The 23,394-nt window shown below is 36.6% G+C and overlaps 1 protein-coding gene across 2 annotated transcripts in view; it reads right to left on the bottom strand.

The window, feature by feature from the left end:
• Window positions 1-23,394, bottom strand: part of VIRMA (vir like m6A methyltransferase associated) — a 60,724-nt gene that overhangs the window by 36,822 nt on the left and 508 nt on the right. For both annotated transcript variants that reach the window (XM_007164924.3, XM_007164926.2), the window contains exons 2-8: window positions 15,223-15,338; window positions 11,420-11,506; window positions 10,271-10,319; window positions 8,580-8,748; window positions 4,065-4,187; window positions 3,222-3,494; window positions 199-1,339 (exon numbers count right to left, since the gene is read on the bottom strand). In XM_007164924.3, the coding sequence (XP_007164986.2) occupies window positions 199-1,339; window positions 3,222-3,494; window positions 4,065-4,187; window positions 8,580-8,748; window positions 10,271-10,319; window positions 11,420-11,506; window positions 15,223-15,338 (1,958 nt within the window). The remainder of the gene's footprint in view (window positions 1-198; window positions 1,340-3,221; window positions 3,495-4,064; window positions 4,188-8,579; window positions 8,749-10,270; window positions 10,320-11,419; window positions 11,507-15,222; window positions 15,339-23,394) is intronic.

The raw sequence follows: 23,394 nt of genomic DNA, 5'->3' as shown, positions 1-23,394 counted from the left end.
AACTTAAGTTGCTATTACAACTTTAAGTATTAACTAAATACAGCTCACCCATAGTAACATACTTCTCAGTTCCACTACTACTTATTTTAAAATATCAAGTATCCTTGACCTACAGACAGAGTAAAAAAAAAAACCAACCACATAAAATTGCCTCTAATGACTGGTAAAATATATTTCCCAAAGCCAAAAATGTCTTACCTAAAGAGAACAGGGTACGGATCATCCCTCTCTGGTGGTCCAGTAATACGTGCCATCGTTGGGAAAGACTTAACAGGAGGTTGGATCATTGTATGAGGTGCAGTTTCCATTAAATGAAAAACTTCCTCTAAGAGGTTAATAAGCTTTTCTATTTCCCCTTCACTTATATTTGAGGATTCCAAAAGATCCATATCCAATGAAGCCTCTACCTCATTTTCATATTCTGGGTTTGTTCTCTCAAGTCCAGTATCTGTATCATGATCAGGTTCACTGTGGTTAGGAACAGAAGAAGTCTTCTCTGCTAAATGGTCACCAAGTCTTTTAATCTCTGACAAAATTTCATAGAAATGGCATTTCTGAAGAATAGCTGAACCAGCAGTGACAACCCTCACAGTCTGATCTAAAAGTATGAGCTCCAGCAGTTTTTGATAGCCACTTTTTTCACTCTGCCTACTTCTTAAAAATGCTTCCATTCCTTCTGTCATACTAATGACACTGTCCAAAGCTTTAAATGCATTTAACTTAAGGGAAGATGAGACATGGTCAGCAAACAGGAGCTCAAATAATCCACTGATCACTCCTGCTTGCAGCAGTCCCATGACTCCTTGGGCCCCACATTCTGCTAGTGAGGATACTAATTTGGTCCCAGCTTTGAGCTGTCGGACATTTAAGGCAATGGGTTGGCGAAGGGCTACTTGTAAATTTAAAGCTTGCATGGTCCAGTCTATCAACTGGCCAAGGGCGTCTTGTTTTGTGTTTTTCAATTGCAAATAACTTAATCCTTTTATTATTAAACTTGGAATTTCTTCTAAAGCTGTTACCCATTTTGCACCTCTATCTTCTTGATACAAATCCAACAGTTCAGTTAACTTCACTGAGGCTTCTACTGCCCCTGAATTTTCTTTATCTGGACCTTGATCCTTCATTCTACTGATTTCAATTTCAAAAGTAGTCTTGTATGGACAGCTGAAGTATAAAAGTGGTACAAGCTCCCTGTCATATGGATCATACGTCATAGGAGGAACTGAAGCTAAGTCTTCAGCAGTGTATTCGACATCAAAGTTTGGATACTTAAATGTTTCACGTTCCAAGTCAGCAATTCCGTCTTCATCACTGGAAATTTGTTCATAACCATCATCCCCTGAAAATCAGTTTGAATAATATTTAGTTGTTACATCATTGTTGTTTAATGCAGAACAATCTGGTTTGTCAAAAAAATCATTTAATAGTGTGGCAAAAAATAAAAATTAATGATTTCCTCAACAAAATTAATTTCTGCCCCAATATCTTATCAACAATTACTAACATTTTATAGTTTCTAATAGAATAATTATGGAGAAACTTCATAAGTGAAGTCTTCTATTATATCTGTTCAGCTTTACAACTAACTCTGCTACAGATCTTTTTCCTCACAAAATTAAATTAGAAATGCCTCAAAAAACAAACCAAAAATACCTCTCTCAGGAGGAAAGAAATTAAGCTTGCCCTCATGAGAGAGTATTTTTAAGATGGAAAAAATAAATTGATGGGCCAAAATTATTAAATTAACTAAGAATTAGTACCATAAATGCCAAGCTACACCAAATATTTCCAGGAAGAACATTCTATGTTCTTTTTATAACACGAATTTCATATTCCTTCACTTTCACGTCTCTGTATTTACCTGTCACACAGTTTCCCCAGTTCTGTATTATGTTTTTAGGGAAAATTTGTTCATATAAAGTGCTCAGCTTTGCCAAAACAAAGAGTTTTCATATTATGACACGTGCAGCTTTTTCCTCTATTTATTAATACAGGACTAGAAGTAATACAGGACTAGAGACAGAAAACTTGTTGGTTTTACTTTTTAACACTACTATTACCTGGCTGTGGTAAAACAGAGATGTGCAATTACAGCCTAAGAAAGAAAAGGAAATGGTTCCACAGTATTCCTCGAGTAACAGCCCTCTTTTGACATTCTTTAGCTCAAAACAATTTAGCCATAGCAATACACTCATATTTGAAAAGGAAGGGCCTATAGAGACTTGACTCTGGAACAACCACCAGATGTCTTCTGGTAAAAATCAAATTAACCAGCCTCATTCTCTCACCTTCTCTATAAAAATGTCATCTGATTAACAAAGCCTGCATGAAATCTAACTACTACTTGCCAGTCAAATACAATAAATCTAAAAAGGATTTTGTGGTAATATGGAAATGGGGTTAAGCTAAAAAGGTTATCACTCAATAACCCAATTATTTATATTTTGTAAAAGAGCCCCTGTGATACTAGAATGGTCCTCTCTCTCATGTAGAATGACGCTCACCCTTACTATCTTATAAAAGAACAAGGCAGATAATCTGTCATTTTACATAAATACTTTAACACTACATTCCATTTATTGGAGAAATTAAGAGCCAATTAGCTTAAATATCTCTTTTTGTTTTCAAAGGAAAAATAAAGCCTAACTAAAGGACTGCATAATGCTGCCATATGTCCCTGCGTAATTGAGATTTTTCCTTCTGAATTTCTAAAACTAATGTAGCATTTTGCCAAAATATCTAGGTGGCAGACATCTTTAGCAATTCCACCCAGCTTAAAACACCACTCCTTTACTCTCAAAACAGATCACCAAATCCCTAATCACCATGTATTTGCTGCATATCCCTGCTTCCCTGGACAAAGCTGATGGTATCAAGGGGCAGCTGATACCACAGCAAGCCAAACAGCATCTCTCTCCCAGACAACTGGATCTGGATCTGAGACACAGCCAGGTAGTTTAGACTGGCTGGTTAAAGAGAGATTAAACATGTGGGGTAAATAGAGATATAACAGTTAGTTAACAGAATATAAATTAGAAACACAAAACAAAGAAAAGATGGAAATCCCAGCTCTAGTCGAGTCTTAAGGCCCAGCTACAGTCTGACTCTTAGGTTTCTTGAAAGCCATTTATCTCTGCTACAAATTCTTTTGCATTACTAAAAGCTACATCAAGCTAGTTTCTAGCACTTAAAACCAAAAAGTCCTAGCTAATTTAACCCACCTTCACCTTCTTCATCTTCTTCACCTTCTTCCTCTTCATCTTCCTCTTCCTCCTCAGGGATACTATCTACTGTATGGCGATCATCCTCATCCTCATCCTCTTCTTCCTCGACATCCACATCATCTTCATCGTCTTCTCCTTCTTCTTGTTGTTCCTCTTCTACTTCTCCTTCATCAGAATATTGACCTTCCTGGGGAACAGAATTCCGATCAGGAGAAATGGGCTCAAAGTAATCTTCTCTATGAGGAGCATCCTCTTCCTTGTCACCAGACACTGAAAAATTGAGGTTTAAGGCACAGATTATTTTGACTTTTTAAATAACATGAGGCAGAAGGATTGGATACTGCAACTACTTAATGACATTCTGGATGATTTAGCTCATAACATCCTTAAAAGAAAAAGTGGTAGAATTACTTGCTTTTAAAAAATATTGAGTATACAGTACACAACTTTATACAGTGAAAATTAATAAAGTATGCTATGTTATGTTCTAATACAATAATCCTCTTCTTTTTTAGCTATTAAGTAACCGTACAGATTTTTATCTCTTCCGATACCTACTGTTTATTTTTACTGGTGCTGTTCTGTACGTACCACTATAGCACATTAACATTTTATTTTCAAAGTAATGTTGCTTCAGCTTCAAATTAAATTAACTGATTTTTTTTCTTTTAACAAATTCACTTGCCAACAAAAAAAACACAAGAAAACACTGCACAGAATGGGGGCAGAGGATATTCATCAAGATTTGATTACCAGCATCTAATTTTTTTTCTTTAATCAAAAAGTACTATTAACATTAATCAAGAGGGGGAAAAAAACTATCACTGATATTATTTCTACCTGGCAATGGCATGGGATCATCCTCATCATCATCAGGTGGAGGGGGTCCTGGTGGAGTTCTTGGTCCCCTTGGCTGTGGTCTCGGAGGACTTCCATTAAACTGATCTTCTTTCTCCCCATCAGCTAATTTTATTAGAAAAAGAAAAAGAACTTTCAAATGACTTAAGTATAGCGAAATAAATGCATGACAAAAATGCTATTCCTCATTTGAGTTTTCATCTTCAGAATTTATTAACTTTTTCCTTCCTGACATGTAACAGAAATTTTGCTAATTAGTTTATAATGGGAAAGTTAGAATTTCTGATGTCCCATATACCAAAATATAATGTATGTAACTCTTGGGCATTATCCCAGAGAAATGGAGACTTTGTCAGACGCTGTGATAAGGCTACAGACAATAGAAAAGATCAATGAAACTACAAGCTTAGAAAAGATAAAATTAACAAACCTTTAGCTAGACTCACCAAGAAAAAAAGAGGACTCGAAATCAGAAATGAAAGAGGAGATACTACAACTGATACCACCAAAACAAAGGATCATACCAAGCTACTATGAACAATTATACACCAACAAACTGGACAACCTAGAAGAAATGGATACAGCCCTAGAAACATACAACCTACCAAGACTGAATCATAATCAATAGAACATCTGAACAGACCAACTACTATAAGGAGATTGAATCAGTAATCAAAAACCTCCCAAAAACAAAAGTCCAGGACCATACGTCTTTACTGCTGAATTCTACCAAATATTCCAAGAAGAATTAATACCAGTCCTTCTCAAAGTCTTCCAAACTCGTTTACAAGGCCAGCATTACCCTAATACCAAAACTAGACAAGGATGCCTCAAGAAAAGAAAGTTACAGGCCAATATCCCTGATGAACATACATGCAAAAATCCTCAACAAAATTTTAGCAAGACGAATTCTATAATACATTAAAAGGATCATACATCATGATCAAGTGGCATTTATTCCAGGGATGCAAGAGTGGTTCTGCATCTGCACATTAGTCAATGTGATACATTAACAAAATGAAGGCTAAAAATCATATGATCATCTCAACAGATACAGTAAAATCATTTTTCAAAATTCAAAATCATTTATGATAAACACTCTCAACAAAACAGGTAGAGAGGGAATGTACCACACCATAACAGGCCATATGTGACAAGCCCATAGCTTTAACATCATTCTCAATGGTAAAAAACTGAAAGCTTTTCCTCTATGATCAAGAACAGAACAAGGATACCCACCTCTTGCCAGTTTTATTCAACATAGTGTTGGAAGTCCTAGCCAGTGCAATTAGGCAAGAAAAAGAAATAAAAGGCAACGAAATTGGAAAGGAAGAAGTAAAACTGTCGCTCTTTGCAGATAACCTGATACAGGTATACCCTGCTTTTTGGAAGTTCATTTTATGCCATTTCACTTTTACAAAAGACCTATCTTAGTACCTGTTTTCACTAACCAAAAGAAATCCAAAGTGGATTTTCACTTTTACAAAAAAATGTGAAAAGAGAAAATAAGTGTTAAGCATTTGTTTTGCACTGAGCTGTTATAGAGGCAACATAACCCCAAAGAGTGAGAGTGGCACTGCCAAGCTCCTTCCCTGGCAACTACACTCAGCATCTCAGCATTTAGCCACCATAGCTTTGAACTATGTCTGTGAGCATCTGGGCTTTATCTCAATTTATTTTGTGCGTCCATTAGCAAGATGTGTCCTAAGGTAATTGTTTCTTCATTTTATACCATTTTGGTGTATGAAAGGTTTCATAGGAACACTCTATTTCAGACAGCAGGGGAAACCTGTATAATATAAAGAAAACCCTAAAGACTCCATTAAAAACCTATTAGAGGGGCTTCCCAGGTGGTCCAGTGGTAAAGAGTCCACCTTCTAACGCAGGGGACATTGGTTTGATTCCCTGGTCGGGGAACTAAGATCCCACATGCTGCGGGGCAACTAAGCCCACGCACCACAACTACTGAGCCCGTGCACCTCAACTAGAGAGCCGCGTGCTGCAAACTACAGAACCCACGTTCTCTGGAGACCACGCACCACAACTAGAGAGAGAAAAACCGGCTTGCCACAACTAGAGAGAAGCCCATGCACTGCAATGAAGAGCCCGCATGCTGCAATGAAAGATCCCGCATGCTGCAATGAAGATCCCGCATGCCAAAACAAAGACCCAATGCAGCCAAAAATAAAAATAGATAAAAAATTTTTAAAAACCTATTAGAACTAATAAACAAATACAGTAAATCTGTAGGACACAAGATCAATACCCAAAAATAGGTTGCATTTCTATACACTAATAATGAACTACGAGAAAGAGAAATTAAGAAAATCCCATTTACAACTGTATCCAAAAGTATAAAACACTTAGGAATAAATTTAACCAAGGACATGAAATACATGTATGTTGAAAACTACAAGATATTGATGAAAGAGACTGAAGGAGACACAAATAAATGAAAAGATATTCTGTGCCCATGGATTGGAAGAATTAATACTGTTAAAATGTCCATACTAGGGGGACTTCCCTGGGGGTCCAGTGGTTAGAATTCCACACTTCCACTGCAGGGGGTCCGGGTTCAATCCCTGGCCAGGGAACCAAGATCCCGCAAGCCGCACAGCGTGGCCAAAAAAAAAAAGTCCATACTCCCCTAAGCAATATACAAATTTAATGCAATCCCTACCAAAATTCCAATGGCATTTTTCACAGAAATAGAACAACAATCCTAAAACTTGTATAGAACCATCAAAGACCCCAAAGAGCCAAAGCAATCTTGAGAAAAGAAGAATAAAGCTGGAGGTATCACACAATGTTACAAACAACGTTACAGAGCAGTAGTACTTTAAACAGTATGGTATTGGCATAAAAAGAGACACAAAGGTCAATGGAACAGAACAGAGAGCCCAGAAATAAATCCATGCATATATGGTCAATTAATTTACCTGTGCTTAGCAGGTAAGATATAAGAAAAAAGATTAAACTACAGTGTGTGACCACCATCAGAGCAAAGATCTCAGACCACACTATTATATAAGGATTTAAGAGAAACAATGGTCATTTTATTTGTGCTCATAAAATACTAATTGTAAAGCAAAATATTTTCCCCAATGACCTCAACTATAATTTCAAAATTTATTCCCAAATCTCCTTAGCTCAACAGCTTACGAGTAATACTAGAGTGAGGAAAAGAGACCCTGGAAAACATGAGTCTATAAAATGAAAGTCACTAAAGCTTATTAGAGGTTTTTTGTTTGTTTTTTTATAAAGTTGCTTGTGCTTTATTTTTATTTTTTAAATATTTATTTATTTATTTAGGCTGTGCCAGGTCTTAGCTGCAGCACGTGGACTCTTAGTTGTGGCATGTGGACTCTCAGTTGTGGCACATGAACCCTTAGTTGTGGCATGCATGAGGGATCAGTTTCCCGACCAGGGATTGAACCCAGGCCCCCTGCATTGGGAGCGCAGAGTCTTACCCACTGAACCACCAGGGAAGCCCCTGTTTGTTTTATTTTTTTTCTCCCCGCCATGAGGCACATGGGATCTTAGTTCACTGACCAGGGAATGAACCCATGCCCCCTGCATTGGAAGCGGGAGTCTTAACCACTGGACCACCAGGGAAGTCCCTAGAGTTTTTATTTTTCTTGTCTTGAGTTAATAAGCAAAAGGTTCTCAAAAGCAGGAAAATCTGCCTTAGCTAAGATTTAGACATCTAAGGAAATTTGAAATGCAGTCCTGATAAAACAAATGCCATTAACATGAGTATTCCAAAAACACCTACCAAATTTACTGCCTATTCTTCAATTCTTTGAAAGACATTTTCATAGTAAACCATGAATAACCATGGATTATATTATCATATACATATTTTAAATGAAAAAAAAACACCTTGGGTCAATTAAAAAAGCATTCTTGCAAAGTAGAGGAAGAAAATAAAATGCAACCACTTCAACATAAAAGACACTCTTATAGGAAAGAATGGGAGACTGACAGATAACTTGTCAAGCCTTAAACAAGGTTCAAAAAGTATAAGAGTCCTTTGAGTTACCTTTTCCTACTATAATGAACATAAGTGTCACTGATAAAAGCAAATTTAAAATTCTCACCAAGGGGACATCCCTGGTGGCGCAGTGGTTAAGAGTCCACCTGCCAATGCAGGGGGACATGGGTTTGATCCCCAGTCCTGGAAGGTCCCACATGCCGTGGAGCAACTAAGCCCATGAGCCACAACTACTGAGCCAGTGTGCCACAACTACTGAAACCCATTTGCCCTAGAGCCCATGCACCTCAACTACTGGGCCCATGCACCACAACTACTGAAGCCCACGCGCCTAGAGCCCATGCTCTGCAACAAGAGAAGCCACCGCAATGAGAAGCCCGCACACTGCAACAAAGAGTAGCCCCTGCTCGCCACAACTAAAGAAAGCCTGTGCACAGCAACGAAGACCCACAACAGCCAAAAGTAAATAATAAAAATTAAATTAAATTAAATTAAATTCTCACCATGTTTTGGATTCCTTTTCAAACTTGGCTGTGGCTGGGGAGGTGGTGGAGGTGGAGGTGGAGGTGGTGGAGAGTCTCTGTCATGACTTATGACTCTATCCACTGATCCATATATTGCCAGTGTCAGACAGTTGTACCAGCCTCTTAGCACCAAACCATCAGTATTCACCTGATTTGGGGGGAGGGGGAGGGGAAGAGATATCTTTCAAATGAATGTTTTACTATGTCAGAAGTAAACTGATATCAAATTAGTTTGTGGTTCAACTAAAGTATAAAAGTATGCTGAAATGCAAAGGTCAATACTGGTGGAAATTCACCCAGAGGCACAACTTTTGCATGGCCCTCCAGAGTTACCATACCTAAAACTGTCTCAGGACTACATCTCCCCAGTTCTATACTTTAGGCCAATCCTATTCAAAAAGCATAACCAGATTCCCAACCAAGAAAAGAGAAATGAGAAGGAAATTACGAGGGAGCTACTGCCAATTCATAAATTAAACCCAAATAGTTACAGGGGTCATGGAGACACACAAAAGTACAAATTGTGCCCAGTCTCAAGAATTATAAAGCTTATAAAATTATACAGCATTCTTTTTACATGACATGCAGGTATATTCTATGTATCTACATTGTACTTAAAAAGTAAGGGTAACCAGAGGCATTAAACAAATTGTTTTTGCTAAGAAACTTTATCCTAAAAAGATCAAAAGACTTTATCAATGCCATTAACCCTCAATATTTCCTTATAAAATAACTTTATGTTTTTCAGAGCTTATCTATTAATCACTCTATCTTCACAATAACTATGATAGGTAATCAGAGCAAACATTATCAACAAATAAGAAAATGAGAGCGTCAGTAGAAAAATTTGGCTAGAAACCAAAGCCCCTGACTTCTGAGTTCTCCTCCCACTCTACAGTGTTGGGTAAAGATGAAATAATAAGTGGTAATGGAACCCTAGAGGGTTCTAGAGGAAGAAAAAAATTATTATTCTCCTTGCTAACCTTAGCAAACTCTAGCAAAGGGAAATCGGGGACCAGAAGAAAGGCTCAAAGACTATGCCCACGGATTGACAAACTCTAAACAGAAATACCACTGGAAGGAAGATAAATAGATAAAGAATACAATTTTTAGTCTAAACAAGGTGCAGAGGATTAAATACCCATCCCCCACCAAAAACAAACAGCAGGCTGAGTAGTTCCATATTAGATCACCATTATTTTTGGATTTTGGCTCTTCCGTGATTCAGATCTTTTAGATGCTTTTAGAATGGCATTTGGTATCAAGAAAAAGACACTTTTGATACACAAGGAAGAAGTATGAAATATGAATTTTTAAAGAAAACTTAATTAAGGTACAATGGTGTTTAATAATAATTTACCTGCCTGTCATCTTCTGAATTTGCCCACCTAAATGAAAAGAAGGAAAAGCACAGATGCTGGCTTCTTCCTGACCCAAGTATAAAATTAGAATAAACGGCTATATGGGTAGATAATAGCATTACAACGTCTTTGCTCCATTTTAAAATAGCTTCTGGAATACAAGAGGAATCAGACAAGAAATGATGATATTCTGCAGAACTAGAACCAAGTAAGTTCACATTCTGCATCACTGGTTTATCTGGATCAAAAACTCTGAATGGAGGTGAGAACAACGGTAGTAACAAGTTGAAAACTGACTTCTACAATTACCTTTGAGTTGGGTCTAAAGATGATGGAAGTATTCTCATCATATTCCAGGCTGCCAAAAGAGTAGGAATAAATATATAGGCTCAAACACTGAACATCACAGTTCATGAAGAAGTTTTTCTAGATTCATATATTTCAATCAAATGCTAGATTTGTGTTTTAATGAACTACAAAGTTTGGGTTTAATTTACTCTCCACAAAATGATATCAAGAAAAAGTATAAAACAAACCCCCCAGAGATTCTGGTCCAATTGCTTTGAGGTGTGTGTGAGAATCAATGTTTGTTTAAAAGCATCCCAGGTAATTCTAATGTACAGCCAGAGCAGAGACCCATAGCATTATAGTCTTCCAAAAAATGTATACTGGGACCAAAATTTTTAAAAAGCACCTATTTTTATCAGGTACTGACATAAGAATAAGATTCTATAATATTAAAAATTAGCTGCTTCAGATTACCTAGGTTCCCTTCATTTTAAAAAGAGGTTAAATTATCAATATAATTTAATAATAAATGAGTGGAGAATCAATAAAAGAATAAGCAAAATCTAGAAAACTTAATTCCTGACAGGGACAGAAAATTTTCCATTTTTAAGCTGCCTTTAAAAAATTTTTATTTTATAAATGAGTTTTTATAAATGAGTAAACCCATCTGATGGTTAATTCATTCGTAGACATCAAAACAACTAGTGTTAGTCATATCTAGCATGTATCACGTAATTCAAAATAGGAGTAACTATTAACAAAATTCTCATTTTACAAAAATGTGACTATGGAATTTTAAATTACGTAGTAGTGTGATGTAAAAAACATAGACAAAATCTCAATGTGTTTATATAGGTTTTTTTAAGAATCAAAAAGTAATCTTTTCCAAATTAGAAGGGTATTATCAAATCATGTGATATGTATAATGCATACATCAATAAAAAGCAAACAAAAGATGGTTAATGTTTCACACATTTAAAATTTTATTTTATCAATAAACTCAACATGTTCTTAGGAGCTTGACATTTCCTTAATATTGTCGATTGAGAAAATTAAACCCTGAGTTCTTGGGTCTACCACCATACATAGCCTTTTCTTCTATCTAAAGAATAAAAAGGTTTTGCTTACTAACTTATGAGTTTCTGGTGAAATTACCTAGTAAGTACATACCTTCCCAACCTATCGAAAACTGGGGCACTTGGTTTGCTTACATTGTTAAAGAATAAGTCTAATTGAAATGTGTGCGGTGATGTCTCCCTGTGAATGAAACAAAGTTGAAACGTCAGCCTTTACAATAATCAGTTCCTAAATTAAAACAAAAAACAAAGTAAGTACAAATTTAAGAGCAATTCTAGAATTAAGATAAAATATTCCTAATATGTAAATAACAAAAACACGGAGTTAACTGCAATATTTCCTGTAATTTTATTCACATCCAATTCTCAAGTAGTCAACTATTCACTTTGAGTATTACTGAAAAATTTTTAGCCATAAAATATCTTTCGCCTGCTACTTGGACCATTTTAAAACACACAGATATTTAAATTTTTTAATGTATTTTAATGCAAATGCTAATTAATCATGATATCTAGTTTTATAATTCCTTATATCATTATTCTATTAGCAAAAAGAATCAGGCGTTAACTAACTTTAAGTTGTAAATAATAATTACCATTTAATTTCAATTTAACCCACATTCATACAGGACTGTAATAATAATTTGAGCATCAGAGTCCTAAATTGTGACTTAAAGCCCAGACTGAAATTTGTATAGCACTAATTTACATAAATATTTTGATTTTTCTATAGACTTCTATAATCAAGATAAAGCCTATTTAATTTGCATTAGAATGAAACCTTGCTACACCCTTGGTGAAATTCCTTAGGCTCAACTAAAACCTTGATTTTTAAACAATGCATGCTTTGTTGTTTATTTATAAAAAATCCAAATGGTAAAAAGCGTAATGCCCAGAGTACTCTGAAAGAGATTCCCTTATGTATTTCTGGTAGAAGTACAAACAGGTACAATCATTCTGAAAGACAATACGGCAATAAAATTCAGGAGACTGAGAAAATGTTCACACCATTTGATCCAAAAATACTTTTCTCTACTAAGTGTTTCTATGGAAACACTAATATACAAAGACTTTTTTTCAAGAGGAGGTGCATTATACAAATAATTTGAAAACTAAAAACCATCTTATGGTCTCCACTTTAAGAACTAGCCAAATAAATAAGAGTACATTGATTTGTTAGATTATGCAGTCATTAGAAATCATATTTTCAAATAAATTTAAATGATGTGAAGTACTCCTGACATAATGTTAAATGAAATAAAGGAATACACAGAATAGCATGCAGTGGGATCAGAGCAGAATCATACATTTTATCTTACACAAATTCAACTATATGTGCTCAACAGCTCTAGTCTCTCTGTCCTATCCTTCCTCTTCAAACCAGACCCTGGCCTCCAATATCTCAAGGAAAGGAAAAAGGACTGAAATGCAAATTCTTTCCTCTGGAAGCACCAAAGACTCAGGTCCTGGTCACTGAAAAGCGATTTAAAGAATCAATGGTAATTTGACTCCACTAGACTTTCATCTTAAAACTTGTTGACTCTAAAACCTAACCTCACATAAGATACCACATTTACAAAACACAAAAAAACAAAATATATATACAAACGCACACATATAAATTTAAAAACACATGGCTTCAAATGTTAAGATTCTCTCAGAATGGAGGGATAACAGGGGTTTTAATTTTACCTGACATAGTTCTGAATTTCATAATGAGAAAAAATACTATCATAAAGTGTGCTGCACAAATATATCATCTCTAACATTACTTTCAACCTTGAGATTTCAGGCTTCCCAACATCTTACATATTTGTATTACTGAATCAATACCTTATTTTACTGTTCTACAACATACTGTGTATCAAGTTGTTTCTGATAATAATTTCATATTTGGAACTATTAAAACATGAACAGCCATTCACGCCCAGCTAAGAAAAAGGAGAGAGATAAGAAGAGCGGAAATGTAACAAATACTCTTACCCACTGCAGCTAATGGCAGAGATTCATATTGCCTGCTGTGGTAGCCAGCCTCCAAAATGGCCCCCAAAGACCCCTGCTTCCTGGTATTCACACCCCTGTGTAGTTCCCTCCCACACTGTACCAGTAGAATATGTAATCAACAGAATATAGTAAAAGCAGTATATTGAAGTATGTCACAGTATGCCATTTCTGATATTAAGTTATAAAATACAGCAACTGTGGCTTCCTTCTTGGGCATGCTCTCTCACTTTCATTCTTGGATCACTCACCCTGCAAAAATACATGCTGTGACATAAGCAACCCATAGAAAGGATCTCCTGGCAAAGAACTGAAGATCTGCCAACAGTCATGTGAACAGGCTTCTAAAATTCCCCAGCCTCAGTCAAATCTGAGACTGCAACCCAAAGCCTATATCTTAGTTATAACCTTATGAGGGAACTTGAGCCAATCAAGCAGCTCCCAGGTTCCTGACCCTCAGAAATAGGGGGGGATTAGGTTGCTAAATTTGCTACAGTTTGTTATACAGCAACAGATAACTAATAGACCTTTCTTGACCAAAAGCAGTACAGTTAGAGAAGACTGCTGGATACACTATCATTACTCCATCTTTCTCATTCTACACACATAGGAAAAGTAGAAAGAAATACAGGAAAACAGGAGTTTTTACTTCCTTACACATGGCAAAAAAGATATGAAGTCAATTACAATGATTTGTCATTATAAATAGTAATCATTCTCACTGTTTTGTTTTGTATGTTTTACCTTTTAATGACCTGAAAACATTTGAAGATTTTTATATCTACCTCTACGAATAACCAACTACTTTTCACAATTATGAAGAAATGAGCCCTTAACTTTGAATCTGTACCATTAACAGTCACCCCTGTAGCTGGCTTAACTCTTTCAGGTAATAGAAACTGAGCTATCACAGCATGGACATAACAAAATGTGGCACTGATACATAAGAGTAACACATAGGCCATAAGCTAAAAACCCACAGATATATTTATTATATATATTCATGTTTCTATAACCAAAATTTAGCTTTCATCTCCAATTCATGTAATTAAAATCAAAAGAAGATGATTATTCATGTTACAACAAAGATCAAATTCCTCTGTTTTATGTCAGTTGTTAAAATTATCAACAACTCCACAACAGGGAATTCCCTGGAGGTCCAGTGGTTAGGACTTGGTGCTTTCTCTGCCATGGCCCAGGTTCAATCCCTGGTCAGGAAACTAAGATCCCACAAGCCGTACTGCATGGCCAAAAAATAAAAATTAAAAAAAGATTAAAAAAAAACAAACAAAAAAAACCTCTACATCAGGAACCATGTCTTACATTTGGTTTATTTCACAAAGAGCCTAAGAAAGAGAAATGATGCTCAAATAACTACGTGCTGAGTACAACTAATGGCTAATGTGAAGCTACATATTTATAAAAAGACATATCAGGCTAAGGATATCACCAATAAGTCATGAAAACTGATACTATAAAATAATAAAAAATGTAGCAACATAATAAAAGATATATTTCTAAATATTCAGACTCATTTTTATTTACTTTCAAGGAAGAAGTCACGTTAAAAATACTTCTTCTACTATACTGTGCCACCCTAGAATGGTTTGGAAAATATAAACCTATTTCCACCAATTAAAAAAAAAGAAATGAAGAAAGAAAAACTTAATCTAGTACTCAGGTCAAATAATAACTCTTTTCAAGTTTATAATAATATATGAATTATACAGAAAACCTAAAGTCAATTACAATGCAACATAGCATAACCATAACTGAATAAAGTTTTAGGTTTTTTGTTTTTTACTTACAAAATATTACCTTAAATTTTTGCATTTAAGAGTATGTTTCTAGATCAACTTTAGTCAAAAGTACTTTTAAAAAAGAAAACTGACTTACCCATATGCTCTACTGTCAGGCAAGCTGCTATGGGCTCTTACTCCTGGGGGTATGACTCGGACTTCATTGATATAAACCACACATGGAAAACGAACCACGTCTATATGAGAACTTTGCTTTAAGAAAAAGGGGGAGAGGAATATACTGTAAGCAAAACACTTTGTCTATTCAAAATTTATTCACTTCAATTTGTTTCATTCAGAATGCCACAAATAATTTTAAAATAAACACCACATCATTGAAACAGTGCTATTACATTATTTATAATGGTATTAAAAATCACTCCTAAAAATATCTGACGATCAAATGTACCTAGTTAAATTTCTCCATTTGTATAACAACATTTCCTGCATCTGCTTCCCTGCTGATGTTTTGCTTAGGCCAATATAGACCTACAATCCTTTACTGGAAACCTCTGGAGCCAGACACCGTTCAGAATCCTGACTTTTGGAATTTCTTGGCGGTCCAGTGATGAGTACTACGCGCTTCCACTGCAAGGGGCACGGTCTTGATCCCTGGTCAGGGCATTAAGATCCCGCACACCAGGCAGCGCCAGCCAAAGACAAAACAGAATCCTGACTTTTCAGATTTTTAGAAAGCAAATGATACAAACACTACATATTACTTAACACCCCCAGTGGCTTCTGGGGCAGTACCTTGTAACCAAAACATTAATACTTCTGCAGCAACACGTATAAACAGTCACACTAAATAAAGATTATAACTAGCATCATATCAGTTCAAATCAGAGCATGTGGCCAGATGTATTTAGGGCAGATTTTTCTGCCATTTTTGAATTTCTGAATTATAGATGAGAGATTGTGAATCTCTACTTAATTTAACTTAATTTACCAAACTTACATACTAATATCAAGAGATCAAGGGAAGCCATTTAGGCACCGAACAGTTAAGGTAAACCCTCTCAAATTTAAAAAAGGAAAAAAAATCCACAAACTAAGAATTTATTATAATAACATAAATGGATAGCATAAATTTAGTGTACATTTATTTCTATGTATCATTTGACACAAGATCAGACAAATGTAGTTCTTGCAATCAATAATTTAAAAAGAAATTTTTTACATTGTTTTTGGACGACTGTTTTATATCAACTTTTCCTAGCAGTTCAGCTAAACATCATTACCTAGTGGTCAAAGTTTATAATAAGAATGGTTCATATTATTTGCATCTAGAAAGACTGAGTCCTAAGTGCCTCTTGAAGCTGCAAAGAATACTGTGCCTATCAACAGACCAAAAGACTAGTCAAATGAGTCTTTCCTAAAATGTGACAGAGGATGACTTTCCAATTTTGCATTTTTAGCTCAGAGATTAAATATCATTAAATATAGAGGTATAGAAATCTTAACATAATGTTAACTATTCAAGTGCACTTTATACTCTCAAAGATATAAAAGAAACAGGATGAATGCAAAGTGTGGCTGATTGCTGTTTGTTTTCCAATACAACTCTTCTTCTAGAGAAGTTTGAGTTGGGCAAAAGTAAACTAAAAACTGAATTTCCCATATCCTGGGAAGCCAGTGTGAACATGTGATTGCTAGATTCTGATCAATGGGATGGAAATGGAAATGATGTAGGCAACTCTGGGTCATGTCCTTAAAGGGAAGATTCAGACTTCAGAAACTCCTGCCACCTCTTCTTCTATACTCTGCTGCCTTTCTAGAACACATGTTATGGTAAGCTGTCTTGGACAATGCAGGCAATTCCCTAAGAATGGGAGAGGAACCTGTCTCTGACAATGCAGAGCTGTCACATTAGCCCTAGAATACTTAAAACCAGATTGAAAAAGAAAACCCTATTTTATCTAACCCACTGTTATCCTGACTTTATGAAAGCAGCTGAAATTGTATCCTAATTATTACAAATATACTGTAGGTATTCAATAAATATTACAGTAGATTTATATAGAAGAAATAAGCATTCTGCCTCAAACTTTGGTTCTGTTTCCGTCCTGTAAAGAACTCCTCTACTTAAAAAGTCTACTATACAGAAGCTCCTTTGCTTATATGGTTAAAAATTCTCATTAATATTTACAAAGGAAACTTAGAACAAAACTTTATTTATTCTAACCTCCTTCCACCCTGCCCCCTGCTAATTAATGAATGGTATTAGTAGTAGTTAGGGTGTAGTCACTGTGGACCTAAAAAAATGAACTTGAGGTTTTACAAATAGCCTTTCAAAATCTATTTTGTTTGTAAGTAGAAGAGTTTTTATATTAGTTGCTACCACTTTTATTCAACATTTATTTTGAAACACTTACTAAATGTCTATAATGTTCCAAGGTATGCTAGGTCCTGAGAATATAAAGACAAGACATAATCCCTGCCATTAAGGTACAATCTACTGTAGCAGATGAATAGATAAATTGCTATGATACAGACTCACACAGGAAACTATGAAAATTCAAAAGCGTACTTACCTAAATCAGACTGTGGGCAAATATTTGTGGGGAGAAAAGAAGAGTGTCAGGGAAGGCTTCCCAAAAGAAGTAGCACCTGATCTAAGTAAGTGTTTAAGGAAAACAAGAATCAGTGGAACAGAGGGAGAAAGAGCTTTCTAGGCAAAGGGAGAAGCATGTGCAAAAGGAATGCAAACAAGAACTTGGAAGGTTCAAGAAATTACAAGCATAGTTCACCAAGCCTAGAGGGCAAAATGTGGGAGGAAAATAGGGCAGAGTAGCTAAACACAATCAATAGAATTACAAGAAATAAGTTTTTCATTCACTGCCAGAAGTCAACTCCAAAAATTTGTATCGCCATTTAGGACCTCTCTCCTGAGCCCCAGACCACTATATCCAACTGTCAACTAGACATCTCCATTCGAATGTCCCTCTGGCACCAAAAACTCAACAAGTCCAAAACTAAACTGTCCTACATCAGTGATGGCACCACGATCCAGACAATGGCCAAGAGAGAAAACATTATCATCCTTGGATTCTTTCTCATTCTCTCTCACCTAAATAATTCCTTCACCCAAACATCAAGTCCTACTGATTAAACCTCTAAACAGCTCTCAGATCTGTGCATTTCCCTCCACTTCCGCTGTCACTCCTCTAGTTCTAGACACTAGGCCAAATTCCTTGGTCTTATAAACAAGTATGGTCTCTTCTCACCACTCCAAATTTATAGCCCCAACATACCCTGGTTTTCCTCATCTTTATGCCGTCACTCATGCCACTGTCTCTGCTTAGAACACTTCCACGCTCCTCTCCCAACTCCTTTCAGATGTCAACTTTCTCTTAAAAGCTAAGTCAGATCAAGTCTAGATGAGTGCTTATCAAACTAAATTCTAATTGCTTCTTTTAACTCTCCTGTTGGAGTGGTATTTCAAGAAGACAAGAACCAAGTCTCAGTTTACTGTTATATTCATAGTGCTGAGCATATTCATTTAATGAATGAAAGACTTTTTTTTTAATTTTTTAAATTATTTATTTATTTATCTATCTATCTATTTATTTATCTATCTATTTATTTATTTTTGGCTGCGTTGGGTCTTCCTTGCTGCACGCGGGCTTTCTCTAGTTGCAGCAAGCAGGGGCTCCTCTTCATTGTGGTGCACGGGCTTCTCACTGTGGTGGCTTCTCTTTGTTGCAGAGCACGGGTTCTAGGCGCGCGGGCTTCAGTAGTTGTGGCTCACGGGCTCTAGAGCGCAGGCTCAGTAGTTGTGGCACACGGGCTTAGCTGCCCTGCCGGCATGTGGGATCTTCCCGGAGCAGGGCTCGAACCCGTGTCCCCTGCATTGGCAGGCGGATTCTTAACCACTGCGCCACCAGGGAAGCCTGAAAGACTTTTAACAGGTGCTTAATAAGAGTTGACTGAATTGTGTTTTCAAAGTTAAAAATATTACAATGAAGCAGGGGCTTAAAATATCTAGAGTACCTAAACCTAGGAAGACAGGCTGACAGTGGGAAACCATGGAATGGAAGGTTTATGATTAGAGAGGTACCTGTAAAGTGAAGGACAGACTGGTCAGGTTCCATGACTCAGCCACATCTATCTAAGGAAGAAGTCATTGTGTGTTTAAAGGTCACAGTATAGCTGTCTCTCCTTACTTTCCTATTCCTGCAACTATCTTCTCTTCCCTATCCTCTCCTAAGGGTAAACTAAGGCTATGTCATCTATTCCTGCCACTTCCATTATCACTGCTGTTTGCATGAGTTCCAAATTGGCTTCCTAAACTCTAAAATGAAGTAGGACTTTCTAACATCAATCACTCTCGTAAGACTGAATTTTAAGCCGGCAATTTCACTCTGGAAAGTAATAAAGGACTAATTAAAGACATACAAAACAATTTAGCCTCAAGAATATCATATCACTGTAAAAAGTCAGAAGCCTAAATGTATGAGAATTTAATATATAAATAATAGCATTACCACTTAAAGAACTATTACACAACCAAAAAAAAGATATTATACATTATATCTTGGGAAGAAAACAGGATGGCTTGGGACAGGGATAAAAGATTTACTTTTTACTGTACACACTTTTGAATTGGTACCTCATACGTGTGTTACCTAGTCAAAAAAGAGAGAGAATGTTTGAAAATGAAGCTTACTTTTAAAATGTTGTATAGGTGTACTTCTTCATTTATAAAGATGCACAACACATTGTTAGGTGAGAAAAGAAACCAGAAAACAGTATTATAGTTATCAGTACCTTAATGTGTGTGGTTGGTGTATACATTTAAGTGTACGTGTGTATGTATATATATATTTTTTTAATTACTAGAGGACTTGTGAAAAATTTAAGAAAGTTGTTAATGATAGATGAGACTACGAAAGATGGAACTATGAATGAAAGCCTTTGCTTTTCTGTAAATTCTAATTATTCTATAATAAAATTAAAATTTACTAAAATAACATATTTTTTATTTTTTTAAAAGTGGCATACAAACCACAACACAATTTATAATTCATTTAGCACTACTCAAACCCCTTTACATATTCCCCTTGTGAAACTTGAATAAATGCCTGTCTTCCCTACCAGGTTACAAATTCCTTTGAAAGCAAGTGCAGTAAATTTTGGGTTTTTTTGCTACCTGTATTGCCCCTCCTAGAGCTATGCCTCACCTTCAAAAGTGTTTTTCATAAATAATTGTTAAACAGATTCCCAACTTCCTACTGTGAGAATCTATCTGGTGTCTGACTAAACAAATCAAAAACTAAAATATTTTGTTCCCATCAAAGCCACTTCAAACCCACTTCCAGACTCTTCTATGACTAACAATGGCCCCACCAGTTCGCTAGTTCCACCAGTTCTCTATAACTAGAATTCTATCATTTTTAACTACTCTCACACAATCAGTTGCCATCCTGTCAATTCTACAACCAAAATTTATATTGTACCTATTCCCTCCTCCTTAATCCCACTGGGACACAGCACTGCACAGGTTTAGAGCCAGGAAATGTGCATTGGTATGTCTTAATTCAGCTATGCCACTTTAGGAAAGTCACCTAACTTCTCATGCTCAGTTCCTTATCTATCAAATGGGGATAACTATCTTTCAAAATTGATTCATGAATTAGAGATAATGTATTTAAATTACTAAAGCACTGCGTCTTGCACAAAATAAGCATTCAATAAATGCTATCGGGCTTCCCTGGTGGCGCAGTGGTTAAGAATCCGCCTGCCAATGCGGGGGGCACGGGTTCAAGCCCTGGCCCGGGAAGATCCCACATGCCGCGGAGCAACTAAGCCCGTGCGCGCTACAACTACTGAGCCTGCGCTCTAGAGCCCGCGAGCCACAACTACTGAAGCCCGCGCACCTAGAGCCCGTGCTCCGCAACAAGAGAAGCCACTGCAATGAGAAGCCCGCGCACCACAACGAAGAGTAGCCCCCTCTCGCCACAACCAGAGAAAGCCCGCGCACAGCAATGAAGACCCAACGCAGCCAAAACATTTTTTAAAAATTTAAAAAAATTAAAAAATTAAAAAATAAATGCTATCAATGATTACTGCCCATCTGCTAACTCAAGTTTTCATTATGTCTCACCTTTTCTTCTCAATTTGCCACCTCTAATTATTCTGAACCATTTTAGGCATTACTGATGTACCAATGTACTGGTGTACTAATCTACCTTAATTTTACTAATCATATCATTTGCCTGCTCAAAAACTACTTATTTCTTACAAAATAAAGCCCATACTCCTTTGCTGACCATTTAAGGAACTCTGTGATTTGGCTTCAAACTACCTATCAGGTGCCACTTCACACTACTACTTCAGCATACCCTTCCAAAGGACTGACTACTCCAGGAGAATGCCCTCCTTTCCTATATATAACTGTGGAACATATTCTCTTCCACCAAAGACCAAGTTCATATGCCACCTTCCTTGATGAAGTCTTCCCTGATACTCTCAAATGAAAAGTGATCTGTGCCTCCTCTGAAATCACGTAGCCTTTTTTTGTACCACCAAAGGGAGCTAAATAAATATTGACTGGGGTCCTAATATATCAGACACTCATAAGCATTTTGGAAATAAAGGAGACAAACCTCAAGAAATTTCTACTCTGTCTCTATGCACTCATCATAATCTAACTTGAATCATAATTTTGTGGACCTCATGTCCAATACTAGTTATAAACTCCTTGAGAACAAACATCCCAATATTCCATATCCCCAAAAAACCCCTACTCCTACTTCAAGACTCAGTTCAAATATGATCTCTACTAAGCCTTCCTCCATCAATGCCAGAAGGTATTTACTACCGGTCCTATCCTCTCCATGGTCCTCAATGCTTGCTTAAGAATGAATGGATACTAGATTTCTAAATATATGGTAAGTGAATGAATGCTAACTTTCCTGATCTAGTAAACTACTAAACTAATTCATCATATGCTTTTTTTTCGTTTTTAACTGTTCTCTATCTCTGTACGCATGATAGGTTTGTTCTTATCCAACTACTGCCTCCACTGTGAGTTTTCTAAAGCCTAGCTGGAACTGCAGTCAGAAAAGTATGGTCATTGAACAAACAGAGCTAATTGACCCACATGAAATGAGAGACCACAAGGTAATTCACTGTTAGTAAGATATGCTAAAGTTTCCAAATATTTGATTTTTATAGACCTATAAACCATTCGTTAAAATAATCAGAAGACCAAGGTTGTCAAACTTTTTATTTAACAAGTACCAAAGTACAACTGCTACCCACTACCATCCCTACCTTTGAAGACAGAAAAGTTCTCTCTTAAGGTACAAACTACTGTATGTATAGAACAAATAAGCTACAAGGATATATTGTACAGCACAGGGAATGCAGCCAATATTTTATAATAACTTTAAATGGAGTATAATCTATAAAAATTGTGAATCACCATGTTGTACACTTGAAACTAATATTGTAAATCAACTATACCTCAATTTTTTAAAAAAAGTTCTCTAGAGGACTTCCCTGGTGGCACAGTGGTTGAGGCTCCGCGCTCCCAATGCGGGGGGCCCGGGTTCGATCCCTGGTCAGGGAACTAGATCCCGCATGCCGCAACTAAAAAAGGACCCCGCATGCGGCAAAGAAGATCCCGGACCCGGCGCAGCCAAATTTAAACAACAACAACTAAAAGTTCTCTAAATTAAGTTTACACTGAAAGAGAAATGTGAGCTCTGGGGTTTCTTTGAATTTCTCTATGAACTTCATTGCTGTACGTTCTTGGCCGGTTGACTATTCAATTTACATATGGCAGAAACAGTCATGCATTCAGGGGCGCTCAAGTTCATACAGAACGATTACTCTACAACAGCCCACTCTCGCCCCTCAAAACGACAACACAATTGTCCTTTACAGTTTGACTACAATTCTCTCCTCTTCACAAGTATGCTGCACACAAAGGACGTTCTGTGTAAGTTCTTCTTGTCCTAACGTGTGAAATCTTTCCAAGAGATAAGTTCTATTAAAGTTTCAGGACAAACTGGAGAACACCGCAGTCCTAAACCGAATGAGTGTCACATCTGGGTGGCATAACTCCCGTTAGAAAAGAGACCTAGGAAAAGGGATTTGGGAACCAGGAAGCCAACGTGACCCGCTCGGTCACTAACACTACTGTCAAACACAAGGTGTCCGAGACCACTTCCAAAACATCACCTGAGGTAAACCTGAGAACCATGATCCTTTTCAAGGCCCAAAGCGGACCCAGGGGGTTGGGGAGGTGGGTGGGGGACCA

This window comes from Balaenoptera acutorostrata, chromosome 17, assembly GCF_949987535.1.
Source record: "Balaenoptera acutorostrata chromosome 17, mBalAcu1.1, whole genome shotgun sequence".
In the NCBI taxonomy this organism is placed as follows: domain Eukaryota; kingdom Metazoa; phylum Chordata; class Mammalia; order Artiodactyla; family Balaenopteridae; genus Balaenoptera; species Balaenoptera acutorostrata.
The sequence above is the reverse complement of the archived record's forward strand: the minus strand, read 5'-3'. Positions and strand labels throughout refer to the sequence as shown.